General features: G+C 36.2%; 1 protein-coding gene across 3 annotated transcripts in view; it reads right to left on the bottom strand.

Moving 5' to 3' along the window:
• Window positions 1-305: 305 nt before the first annotated feature.
• ZNF608 (zinc finger protein 608) overlaps window positions 306-13,757 on the bottom strand; it is a 75,369-nt gene continuing 61,917 nt past the window's right edge. The window contains exons 5-11 of one of the 3 annotated variants that reach the window (XM_075178988.1): window positions 11,303-11,390; window positions 8,707-11,128; window positions 7,866-8,274; window positions 7,070-7,245; window positions 4,842-4,995; window positions 3,150-3,231; window positions 306-1,393 (exon numbers count right to left, since the gene is read on the bottom strand). In XM_075178988.1, coding sequence (XP_075035089.1) covers window positions 1,387-1,393; window positions 3,150-3,231; window positions 4,842-4,995; window positions 7,070-7,245; window positions 7,866-8,274; window positions 8,707-11,128; window positions 11,303-11,390 — 3,338 coding nt within the window. In that variant the 3' untranslated portion in view covers window positions 306-1,386. Of the gene's footprint in view, window positions 1,394-3,145; window positions 3,232-4,841; window positions 4,996-7,069; window positions 7,246-7,865; window positions 8,275-8,706; window positions 11,129-11,302; window positions 11,391-13,757 lie in introns of those variants that run through there. The other 2 variants (XM_075179006.1, XM_075178997.1) reach the window with 2 other exon arrangements.

Raw genomic sequence — 13,757 nt, 5'->3', positions numbered from 1 at the left:
ATAAAAAAACGGTGATGATGATGATGATGAGCTGCAATGAGTATTTAGACAGATGAAAGGGTAAAGTTTGCATTCTTATTCCAGAAATATTTTACCCACAACCTGAGGGCTGCCCTTGGCGAATATTCCTATGGCAAACAGACAATAATTATGTATGCTAAGTCTCCGGGACTAATGTGGTCCCCTTTGCTTGAAAAAACATGCAGATGTGTACATCAATATGTCATACTGCATAAATATTTACTAGCACAGAAAATCAAAGACTAGCAACAATTAAAGTAACAAAACCACAATGGACAAGACCATACAAAAACAACTTCTTTTATTCTGATTGCCAAATTATTTAAGGCAGGTATAAAAAGAAAGCATTCAATATACATTTTACATAAAATAAACTAGATTACAGCATAAAACAAGTAACCAGGCAATGGCATTATATTCTCTTTTCTAAAACCGGATAATTGTAAACATTAAAAAAGACTGCAGGACTATTCAAGTAATAGAACAATCACAGATGTCTTGTGGTATGCAGGTTTTCGGGTTATTTGTCATTCAAGATTAAAAGACATATTTTATTATTCACAGATGTTCATTATTTACTTATTTTTACGTTTATACACTATGTACAGTTTAATTTTATTTATTTACTTTTTACTGTGGTACTGGCAACCCTATGCCTTTCCGTATGTATATTATCACAATACACAATTACAATAAAACATTTATTACAGTAACATTTTACACTGATGCATCTTAAAAGGGAGCCACCAAATAGACATCTACATTGTACCAAAGTGTCGTCATTACAGCCTGCCTCTTATAGCCTATGGCAAATATGATTAGTTTCTGCAAATTTCAGGCACATGGATACATAACATTATTTACAGTATAGGGAAAAATTCAACAGCAATTTGTAGTAAACACTATCCAACATGACAAATACACTTTAAATGGGTGAGGTGCAGTTTTAGCAGCAGACCCTACAAGTGTGCGAGCCTGGTTACAAATACAAAAAAAAGTAAAGAATATATATATTTAAATATATATATATGTATATATATTTTTGTGTGCATGTCAATATACAAACATAAAGTCGTGTACAGCGTGTATGTATATGTATATATATATATATATATATATATATATATATATATATATATCACACAGACACTGTACTTGCACACATACATCTAATTACAGAAACATGTTACTCTGTTATAAAACAAAAAATCTGGAATTTACAAAAAGAAAAACAAACAAACAATTAAATGACTTTTTTTTGCCTGCCACTTAGGCATTCTTAGATAAACACCATGGAACTGATGTCTGTAATAAATGACTCCCATGTGATCCAGTCACATGATTTAATGTACATTTTCAATATATTCATTCCCTAAAATAGAAAGAAAAAAAAAGTAACATTAGTTATGTTAGTCTCCTAGATTTCGCACACATTTGTAACGCACAGTACATAAAATATGCAACTGAATACGTGGGGACCTATATATTTATATCAACGGCACATAACTTGTGTCTAATTACAGAGAAAGCATTTGAAGGTTGAAAAACACATTCCCTCAGTCTCCGGGCACTCTTTACCCAGTCATAACTACAGGCAGATAGAGTTCCATGGTTGGAACAGTTCCCATCATAGATACAATGTGTGTGGTTCAATCTGTCAGTACTTGTAAATCCAAGTGACAAAGTTCTAAGACCATATGGAATCAAACAGTGCAAGGGAGTTTGAACTAGTTCAACAATGATCTAAGGTATAATTTAAATAAATTTGTCATTTCGGAAGACAAATTCAGTGATGTTTTATTAAGTCATCAAGGGTTTTTTTCACTGTTATTTAGGACTATAGTATTTGTCAATACCCTAAAAGTGTGAACTTATTTGGCATATATCTTTGTCCTTATTTATTGTTTTTTGATTAGTCTATATGGATTCACATAAAATTTTACACAAGTGTGTAACAGCACTATAAGCACTTTATGTAGTTATTATGTGGTTATGATGTATTTGTACCCTGCAGGGCAAAGACTGATGATTCCCCTTCTTTAACTGGCTCACTCCATCTAGCCCCATTCAGTTGTGTCTCTTATGGGACCTCTGTTACTTGTATTGAGGTCCTGTTTCTGCCACATCCATCAGCATGGAGAAGAAAGAACCATTCATACTAGTGCAATGAACCCATCTTAGCTGTTTAAACAGCTAGGATGGAGGTATGCGGTATATGCAGAACCTAACTGGACTGTCCACATCCTTTACTATTAGGAACGACAATCAAATTACACCTTCAGTGATGGCCTTTTAAATCTAAGACACCCCATTAGTGACATCTCTCCCCTCTACATACTGTCAGATGCATAGACACTAAGCCCTTGTATAGAACTGCACCAAATGGCATCAATGGGAAGGGGGGGGGGGGCTGGTATGAAAGTGGACAAACCCTGCAAACCATTATTGTTCTTGAATGCCCAATTCCACTTTATGTTGGGGAGTCCCATTGTAAAGTTCAATACTGGTTTTTGTACGATACTCAAACTACTCTGCCTGGACCATTCTCATTATTGCAGGTATGATTAACCCAGTTTACATTGTACTACACAAACAACTGTCATCTTGTACATTTGTGTTCTATCAAATGTTCACAAATTACATATAGGGAACTTTTAAGCATTTCTTTTAACAGTATCTTAAATTACTACTGCAGAATTTTTATTTTTTATTTCAAAAGAAATAAAAATCCTATAAGGTTTACAAGTAGCTGTACAGTAGCATAAAAGGATGTCCTTGACAGGATTCACTGCTTACGTTTTGCTTAACAAAGCTTACTGCTGCTGAATAAAAGCTTACATTGGTATTCCAAAAAGGGAGATCTTAGAAAAGAAAAAAAATACTCTAATCAATGGTGCTCATTTGCATCTCCTCTGTGACTGGATGTCTACAGTTGACATTAAAAAAAAAATGCAGAGGACAAGCAGTTGCACTGAAGACATTTTTTTATGGCTCGCCAATTAACCAATACTGAAAAGTTCCACCACTCACTCATAAATGTGTGAAAGAGATAGCGAGAGAGAGACAGAAAAAGAGAAAGAGACAGAGAAAGAAACACAGTGCCATTTACTAAGATACACTCTATTTACCTTCTTTGTGTAGGAAACATACCGGATGCAGATGCCTGAGCAGCCACCTGCTGAGTGGCAACAAGGGTAGCAGAGGTCAACCCTAGAGGAAAAGCCCCGTGTGAGTACATTCACTTGAATGCAGTGCACATGCATCACAAACTCTGTTCCCTTATTTACAAATAAGATAGTCACACCATCCAAAAAAGTATTTTTGGAGGCTGGTGGACTATGGAGACAATTCACAGAATCACTGTACAACTATTTTTTGGGTGGTTGTGAGATTTACTTTTAGTTATTACTTACTGAAATAAAAAAAGAGTGAAGTGTAGTTTTGTGTTCTTCATAATGTAGTTATTATATAGTTTTTAATCTGAATTTTGATTGTTGATGAATACTTCCATAGTTTAATTTTTTCTTATGTTTGCACTATTTCTTATTAGAAGCATAACATGGACATATTCAATATGTTAGGATACATTTGAACATACATGTCTTGCTGCATGCTTCCTTAAATTTATATTATAATTCAAAGTTGGGTGGCAATGGTGGCACAATTGTTAGCATTGCTGCCTCACAGCACTGGAGTCATGAGTTTGATTCTGACCACAGTACTATCGGTGTGGAGCTTGCTAGTGTGGGTTTCCTCCGGGTGCTCCACTTTCTTCCCACAGTCCAAAATCATGCTGATAGGTTATTTGGCTTCTGACAAAATTGACCCTACTGTGTGTAGTAAGGGATTTAAGCTGGGTATACACTACAGTGTTTTCAGCCGATTATTAGGTCAATCATAGGATAAACACCTGGTTGGCCAATATCACATTAGTATGTACACTGCAACAATGAACGATCATCGTTCCAAAGCCCATCATATCGTTCAAGGAGAGTTTTAAACTGGACTAAAAATCTCTTTCAACGATGGAACGATGTCCTTCTAATTCTGCAGCATGTCTGTACTCACGATCAGGATCTCCATAGAGTTTACAGCAAATGGCTATGACCGATGAAGAGCACAGATCTGAGGGTAAATATTTTAAAACATGTATAGTGTGTACACATAAATTGGCATGCAGATCGGGACTTTTTTTTTGGTCGTTTGTAAAATAGATACTGATATGTCAACGGGAGAAAATTTCTGTAGTGCGTACCCGGCCTTAGAGTGCAAGCTCCAATGGAGCAAGAACTCAAGTGAATGATTCAATACGCCCTGGAACGTATAAAAATATGCACTCTTTAAAAGTCTATAGTGTGATAGTGATGCATATTTTAATTTACTCTACTAGTTAGCATGTGCCACCCAGGCTTCTATGTGAACAAAGAAAGACAGAGCTAAATTATATTTTAAAACAATAAATATCAAACACCCATGATAATGTGATACAGATGCTGCTGGATGTCTCCAAGTCATTAAACTGGCAATTTACTCTGCTTCCTGCACTATTGCTGACATGCATACAAATGATTACACTTTGTATGTGCTTGCTTTGTTTTGTGAATAAGCAATAAGAAAGCAATAACCTTTTAGAATGCAGCAAATATCAGCTTGTTGCATTCTAAAGGGACTTCAGTATCTAATACTCAGTGATTTCTGGTCAAATACAGCACTAAGCAGAAATAATTGCAAAACAGAACTGCTAAAAAGAGTTAACCAACCATTAACTAAAGGCAATGATCTGTGAATGAACACATATTTAGTAGATAGATGATACTAACCTTGAAATGGGTCATACTGTCCAGGTATCAGAGGATATCCCATCCCAACATGTGTGTGGTGATGCGTATGAAGATGCCGCTGGCTAAAAGGGGAGTGACGATCTCTCTCTCTTTCAGTTTCTCGCTCACGTTCAGATGAAGCTTTTTCTGCCAGCTGTGAAACCAACACAATAACTATATAAACATACAATTCGGTATTCTGACAGAACAACCTTAAGATGTAGCCCTTATATGAAGTCTAAAGCTGTTCGTTATTGTCAATAAAGGATCTTACCTCGGGCACAAAAGACAATACACAGAAATATATTTTACACAGTCAATATTAAGACTGAGTGGTCAGCTGAGTTAGGGTGGTGACCTAGTCAATTACAAACACTCATAGAATGACCATGGGATAGAATTTATTACATGTATAGTTCATATTTGTCTACTCTCCCAGGAGATCAGGCCTCCCTCCCAATTCACTACTGAAGTGGGCAGAGGCGGGGCTTGATGATGTGATCTCATCATCATAGACTCGGTCGTCATCGCACCATGCACCAAACTAGAACACGAAAATGCGCGATTGTATTGAGATAGTTGTATAATCAAGGTTCACATTTTGAATTATAATAGCAGGCAGCTTTAACCGCTATGCGGGAATCCATCTGAAAGTTTCTTATAGATTGGGATAATATGTGCATTCTCGGGCAGTCCTGATATTTCTAGTGGGTAACTCATTTTGTCCTATCTGTGTGTATATCTCACGGCTGGGTCAATCAGTAGAGAGACTCTCTTTCACTTGTGGATACTTTCCAATTATACCTATAGGCACTCTTCATGTATATAGTGCCCTTGTGAAATTATCACGATCAATAAAAGCCTCTATTATTACCACTATCTATTTTCAAACAAGCCTAAAACAATCTCTTCCTCTGGGTAAAGGATGTAGAAATAAATACATGAAAATGTCATATAGATATACATAATCACATCCTTACCCATATAAGGTTAATAATTATGGCTGTATAATTATGTGTGGAAGTATTACTTACACTTATTGCCATTGGTTGGGGATATAGTGTCCTCATAAAGTGACAGATATAAATTTCTGCCACTATCAATTTGCCATAAACCCATGAATCTCTTCCTATAGAATATAGGATATCTCAATATTATATGAGAGTGTCCTATATTATATATGTATATGTATATATATATATATATATATATATATATATATATATATAACAGCATCCCAATATATATGGGGCTAATAATAACCCTATGATAGCTACCAAGGTAGCTGTATCTGCTATGAACCAATACCGTGATTAGACACAACATATTAATCTACAGTGGTCCTATATATAAATAAAGAATCCAATTGGAGATTAGATTAATCCTTATGTATGAAACTAAAATACGAATCTGATATATAATAAGGATAGCCGGCTTTCCCTATGGGTCATTTTTAATTCTCTTACACTTTATTTCAATCTTTTCACCTCTATATTTTAAAATTCGCAGACTCACAAGATATCTGGTTATTTATCCAATTCTCTTTTTAATAATTGTTACTAATAAAGTTGATTTTACATTCATGACTTTCATGGACAGGAGTGCCTCACATACTACTTTGTTCAGCTGATACTTAGTATCAACTGTATCCTTTCGATATCTTGAGTGGAAAACACAATGCCTGGCCAAATTTCATATTTACTCAACAAAATATTTAATTCATGAATCTCTCCAAATTTGCCCAAAATTAGGCAAATACCACCTTTAAATTCTGGCAACGCCATCCCATTTACAAAGCAGCAGTGATCAGCCCCCTAGGTGGTGCTTTTACGGGAAAGAGGGGCTGTGAAAAATGTTATTTGCTGAACTTTTGGCAAATCTCCGAAAATTCTGACAACTTTCAGAATCAGATGAATCGATTCACCCATGAAATATACGCATGCCGATTTCAAATTATAATCGAAGGCAAAAATAAAACAATTTTAAAATAAGTCTTACAGAAAATAATGATGAAAACTGTTGTGTTTATTATGCTTTCCAAAGAAAAAGATACAAGGTCGACTGTTATTTTGCAGACCTAAAAAGTCAAAACATTCACAGTAGAGGAAAGGCGATGGACTAAGATTCCATTGAAAACTGGTATTAAATTACAAAAATATGTCAATGCCAAGGGGACAACACAAACTTGATCAACATCACAGAGCAACAAAACAGAAAAAAAAACTCACAGCAGGGGACTTGGTGCGGTACTGATTGGCATGCTGCTGCAGTAAATCTAGTGCTTTAGATTCAGAAGATGATTTTGAGTTAATGCTGGGACTCGTGCTGGCTTTCTCTGATTCATCTCTTCCCGACACCTTCCCATAAACAGAGTAATGAGGAAAGCCGGGAGACAGGTAAGCTCCTGTGCCCAAAAAATAAAAAATATTATTTTTTTTATACAACAGTATCTTTACTAATCAATTTAAATAGTTTGACTTTTACCACTCCGACACTTCACAATGATTTCTTAATTTGACAAAAGCTTCCTACATGATAAGATGTGAAAGACATTTGTGCTTCTGTAGCGATCAAGATAGCCATGAAAATAAAAAATAAAAATCTAGGAAATTGCTTTTGCACTTGAAACATGTTATATGCAAAGAATTTACATTTTATGCTAATAAGTTTGTACATATTTTATGACCACATTTCTGTAGTAAGGAACTCTGCTTATGGTATATCAGAAAATAACTCTGGCTGGGGGAGAAGCAAAACTCAGTCGGGTTGAAATGAAATTTTAAAACAAAATAATGAAAATTGTTTTTATACCTGAATAAATAACATTTATATATAGTCTCCAAATGTTTAGCCATATAGGCTTTATATTGTATGCATTGCTCATAATTTTAGGTGATATTTTTCTTTTAAGTAGTATAATTGATAACAAAACTATAAAAACAAAACAAAATAATACCTAACCCCTCCCACCACCACAAAGGCATTCAGTTCTGTCACCACTTTATTAAACAGTTAAAGACTTACCTGGATAACTATGCATTAATACTGGAGACACTGCCCGATATGCTGGATGATTTGGGTCATACATCTGTGTATATGGGTAGGCATGCAAATATTGAATATATGATTGATGCTGACTCATAGGCGAGGAAACTGCAACTCTGGCATTTCTTGAATCCTTCCAATTTACAGGAGTTTTCCGGTCATCGTTTTTAGTCTTGTTTTCTTCTACTAACTGAGATTCTTGGCGCTTGACCTCTTTGGTCTCCTCTTTGGTGACTGATAATGCAACTGGTAATACAGTCTCTTTATTAGGAGTTTTCCTTGAGCTTTCCTCTTTTGCTTTTTTCTCTCTATCTATTTCTTCTGACTTTTGCTGCTCAAGGTACTTTGACTGGTAAATATAATGATGCCAAGATCGTGAATCAGAGTCCTTAAGAAGAAAGAGATGTTTACATTAGGCTGGGTATTCAATGTAGATTAGCATGTAGCCAAAAGTGTATGGCACACGTTGCATATAGGGAAATATATGAAATGTCCAACTATATAAAACTTTTCTCTTTTTCTTTTATTATTATAGAGGGCATAGCTCATTGAATAAGTACCAACGAAAACAAACACTTGTTTAATGTCACTCAAAGACTTATCAAGGATTATTTATCTGCTGATAACTCAAAACACTTTAAAATAAGACAAAGAGAAAAAGGTTCACATTGTGGTCAGCCATTGAGTCAACCGCAATATGCCCAGCATATACAATCCATCATTGTTCTAAGGATCAATCAACATAAAATAGAGCAAGATTTTTAAGTTTAACACTACTTTGAATACAAATGGCTAAATAATTGTTACCTTCCAATCTTACCTGTTTAAATCTCGCCGTGGGATCCACTCCAGTCTGTTTCATTGAGTCCATTACAGATTTCATTTCCACAGCCTCCTTTATAAGCTGATGGTTCTCCATTTGCTTTGCCTTGAAGCTGTCACACTGAACTTGCTGATGATTTGGCAACATCTGGCTTTTCACAGTCTCTTCTGGTTTATTGGCAATACTCATTTTCAAATTCATCTTACTTGGATCTGGAGTTGAAGGTGCTTTTGAAATTGTAGCAGATGGTATATTTTTAAGTTTGCCATCTTCTTTCCCTAGTTCCTTAGTTGAATTGTCCGCTTTCCTTTCACATTCTCTTCCAGTTTGTGCCATTTTTTGCTCAGCCATTCTCTGGTCTTCGTAATACTTCTCATACTGTTGTCTGTAGGCAGGGTTTGAAGCAATTAAAGACTTTTGGTCCATATAGAGTCCATATGCATACTGTCCATAGTAAAGTGACTGGGCTAGTGCAGGATGTCGCTGAGTGATAACAGACTGATGTTGAGGTGGCAAATTACTAGAGCTGACTTCATTCTTTTTGCAATCTAAACTTTCACCTTTATCTTTCTTTTCAACTTCTTCCTCTGCTTCTCTTTTGCTTTTCCCACCCTGTGAGGGATTAACATTACCAGTTACAGGAGTATTGAGCTTTCCAGGGTGCACATAGGTTGGTGAATAATAAGGGTCATAACCATGGTAATATGGAGAATGAGATTCTTTCACTTGAGAGGATTGTGAAATGGGTGTAGAGTGACCCTTAACAATATTGTCTTTATTACATACAATATCTGAGGGAGAGCTGGCCTTTGACCTCATGCCCTCTGATCGGCTATCAGAGCCCCCGTCATCAGCAGCATCTGAAATATCAGAGTATGCTGGACTGTTTGTTTTAGTAGCAGAACTGTCTCCGCCGTTTTGTGTCAAAACATGCAATGGTGAAATAGAAGATTGTCCATTTATCACAGTGCTGCATTCAACCCTAGAGGCACTTCCTATAGATGGGCTTGGTGCATTGTCCGTAAATGTATAGACCTTATCTGCCTCGGCTTTGATACTAGCCATTCTGCTTTCTGTAGTTTCTGTCAGTCCGTTAGTTAGAGATTCACACTTAAGATGATCTTTTAAAAAATGCCCAGATAAATCCTTCCCAGATCCTTTTAAATCCTCTACTTTACAAACTTTGTCTGCTTTAGGGCTTACATCATCTTTACTTTCCTTGTCCTTCAGCTTCCTTTTTTCCTTTTTCTTTTTGTCTTTGAGTGATGTGAGAGACGGATTTACAGTGCTTGGCTCTCCCATAATTGTAGGCTTTGGTTGAATAGGTTTTAATGGGGGGCTCTTTGGTGTTGACTGACCAATAGTAGTTGTTAAAGAGGGTATTCCTGATATTGTGCCTGTTGTAGTGTTTGTAAAAGCTGCATTAGGGATAGCTATTAACTGAGGAGGGGTGGGAGCTGGAGCTGGAGCAATTGGCCGAGTGGCTTTGAGCTTAGAAAGGTTTTTCTCAACTTTACAGTTGTTGGATTTTTTACCCTTTTCATTTTTCTTGTCAATTATTCCTTCAGCTTCCAGTTTTGGCATTTCTACTGTTAGACTGCCATCTAATACTGCACAATTGTCCAGTGTAACCGACATGTTAGAAATCACAGGAAGGCTATTAAGTTCCACGTTTAGACCTTTCTTTTTTCCAGAATTTTTGCCAGTTTTTGAATTGCTAGCTTGATTTGGACAATTGTTTGCCAACTCTCTTTTCCCCTTTGGTGTCCCAGGGGCACTCTGTGAACCCGGAGACATGGGCGCTTTCAGTTGATCCAAACTTGTGCTTAATTCATTGCATTCAAGTGCTACATTGCTTAGTGCTTCCTCACAGTCTGAAACTTTGTCCTCGCTGTCTTGCTCAAAATCCAGTTTGTTTTCTGAATCCAAATGTGCATGTGCCTGGTGATACCGTAGTCCATTGATGTGCTTGTACTTTTTGTTGCAATTTGGATGTGGACAGTCTATTAAGACTGGAGAAGAGCAGCCTTGGTCCAAAAAAGTAATATCATTTTTTCCCTGTGGTGTTGTTGGCATGCTTCGAGAGTTTGTTCGAATCCTTTTCCCTGATTTGTTGTCCTCTGAACTGGAATTCAGATCTAGCTCCATTGGAGGCTTATTTTTTCTTTTACTAGCAGGAGAAGGACTTGCTTTAACATCCTCCATGGCACAGTTTGGTGGTGTCCGGCGCCCACATGTATTAATACTTCCACGTCTCCCTTTCCCATTAGCCCCACCTCTGTTTTTATTTTGAAGTCCTCTTGCTTCTGTAAAATTTGTATCATTGCCTGGAGCAACAACTGTTGCTGTGGACCTTGCCCTCTTTCCTCTGCCACGACCTCCACGCATTTCAAGGTCACTTGTAGGTGAATCACAAAACCTGTGCAAAAAATGTCAGTATTTTAATAACACTTTATCCATTGTTCTGTATAAGATTTAACAGGAAATAAAACCACATCATAAAATATGAATTAATATCATTTTTAGCATGTTTAAATATAGATCAGCACTTTATTTCTGGACCTCTATGCTTTTTCGGAAGTCAGTAGCTTACCTAGGGGGAGCCCAGTCATGTTTTGTGCAATCCAATAAAGTTCCAACGTATGTCTTATTCCGCCATGTGACATTCACAACCAAGACACCTGCAAGTGGAAAGGAAATTCTATTGAGTTTTTTTGCATTTTTGGCAGTTTATGAGCACATACAGAGGTTCAGATGAATAGGTTTTTAATAGCTGTGGTTGGCTTGCTTCCTTTTTTTGGTTTTAGTGGCCTCCCACAGGAAATTGTGTATATGTATGCACAGTCAAGATAGAATTGACAGCAGGAAACAGTTTTTGCCATATCCTATTGTAGGAGACTACCTTTTAATGTTACTATTATTATTCATAATTGCTTTCACTTAACAGCCAAATCTAAGGGCCAGCATAAATAGGAACAATAAACATGATCTCTTGCTTTTAGCACACAAAGGTGAATTAATTTTTTTCCATATGAATTTTAGCCCACACAGAAACAAAACTGCTCTCTGGATACAGCATAGTGGGTGTGTGATTAAATGACATCACTGTGCAACAAATATATACATACTTGTTTGTAAAAAATATTTTTTATGCTTTTAATGCATGTTATTAGGGGATTATTTTCCCATACATAAAAAAGGTGTCTATTGTGCCAAAAAAATCCACTTTCTGCATATTATTGCTACAGTCCTGCATTAGACTTTATAAATAATATTTGCACTGCTGTTAATAATTCTTTGTAAAAGGTTTTTGTTTTGATTTTTACATAAATGTGTATAACTATCTGGCAACATCTGAGCACATGCAGCTTAAACATAACATTGGAAGGCATGTCTATACCATGAGTTCTTCACTGATCGCTTAAATGGTTGTAATGTATACTTATATTTTATTTATATCATCATCGAACCATGAGATACCTAGTGTGTGCCTTAGTGTCCACTGTATTTCAATGCGAAACATATAATCACTTCCTAAATAACCAAAATGCCATGCAATTGTCATGCTAAAAAAAATATATGTATTTAGAGTTAAAACAAATCCCTGACAGAACAGAAAGTAAAATATACTTTAATATATACTGTTTCCTTAATATTAGGGAACATAAGCAAAGCCTTTTAAATAGTCATATATAAAAGATAACTGCACCCCTTGAGTGGAGAACTAGCAAATAAGCCCTCGTCCTTTTTGTTCTCCCTCATCATAAATGTGTGGGTCTCAGCCATGTAGAGGCTCATTAAGCGCCAAGCCTACACAAAGAAGGTCCAGATTTGGAGTAGTGTGCAAATAGCCCTAAATTGGCCCCACATCCTGTTCCCATCATCACACCGCTTCAGTAGTCAGATGCAACAGTACCCTGGAATCCTGGAAGATGGCAGCCATAAAGGCAAGGACAGAAGTGGTCGGTAATACTCTGTTTGTGGCCTACACCTAATTAGGCTCTCCTTTGTGGGGGCACAACTTATTTGTGGAAATCTACAGTGCAGAAGATGAGGGCCCCAGAGGAGGTATTCCGGTTGTTAAGGTATGTCTTAGGAAGAGGGGTGGCAGTTTACAAACTATTTTATCCAAAACAGTAAATTTCTCCTTTAACATCCCACCCTAGCTAAGTGATGACAAAGATCTGGAACATTTGCTTCCCAGGCCAGTATGGAGGCCACACCACCTTCCAGCTTCTCATTCCTAGACTCCCTTCATATTTATAGCACAGGAATACATTTATGCATTTTTAACTATAGATACAGCAAACTGGATTTCTGTGTTACAAAGTCTCTGATCTAGCACATATGTATAATGAAAACTGCTTAGAAGAAAACATAAAAGACACAAGCACACCATTCAAAGACTAATAAAAACCAGAAAGCTTGCAGAAATACTTAAGCTGAATCCTCCGTAAAAGGCTTTTATTATTTCCTTTTCCCTGAGGGCTTCAACATTCTCAACATAAGCCAATGAGAGATTGGTCAATGATTGCTGCAAACAATTCATTGTGACTTGTTGGATTAAGATCTATAGCTGAAGCCACAACAACAAGAATATACAACTGTGATATTTAGGTTTTGTATACAAAACAATATTATTGCTTATAATCCCAGTATACAAAGTTATGCTTTTTACCTAAAGATAAAAAATATATTTATCATGTACAAGATTCTAAAAAAGGACAAAATCTGAAAATGTTCACATATGCCAAATAGTGCTATATTCATTGTTTTTGACAGCTAGTAACGAGACATATTTTGACAATACAGATTTTCATTTAAAATATACAAGCTCCTAATTAACACAAATTTGCAAGCCAATATATGCTTACAATCTACCATTGAAGGGATGAAGATAGGGTAAAGGAGGTATCTGTGAATCCTAGAAGGTCTGCAGGGTCATCAAACCCTTGTAATAATGGCTCTTTTCTTTGTTACAAACAGCCACTTTCATCAATAGAGAATATATATATATATATATATATATATATATATATATATATATA

This window comes from Mixophyes fleayi, chromosome 1, assembly GCF_038048845.1.
Source record: "Mixophyes fleayi isolate aMixFle1 chromosome 1, aMixFle1.hap1, whole genome shotgun sequence".
NCBI classification, from domain to species: domain Eukaryota; kingdom Metazoa; phylum Chordata; class Amphibia; order Anura; family Limnodynastidae; genus Mixophyes; species Mixophyes fleayi.
Note: the sequence above shows the minus strand (reverse complement) of the source record. Positions and strands in the feature narration are given on the sequence as shown.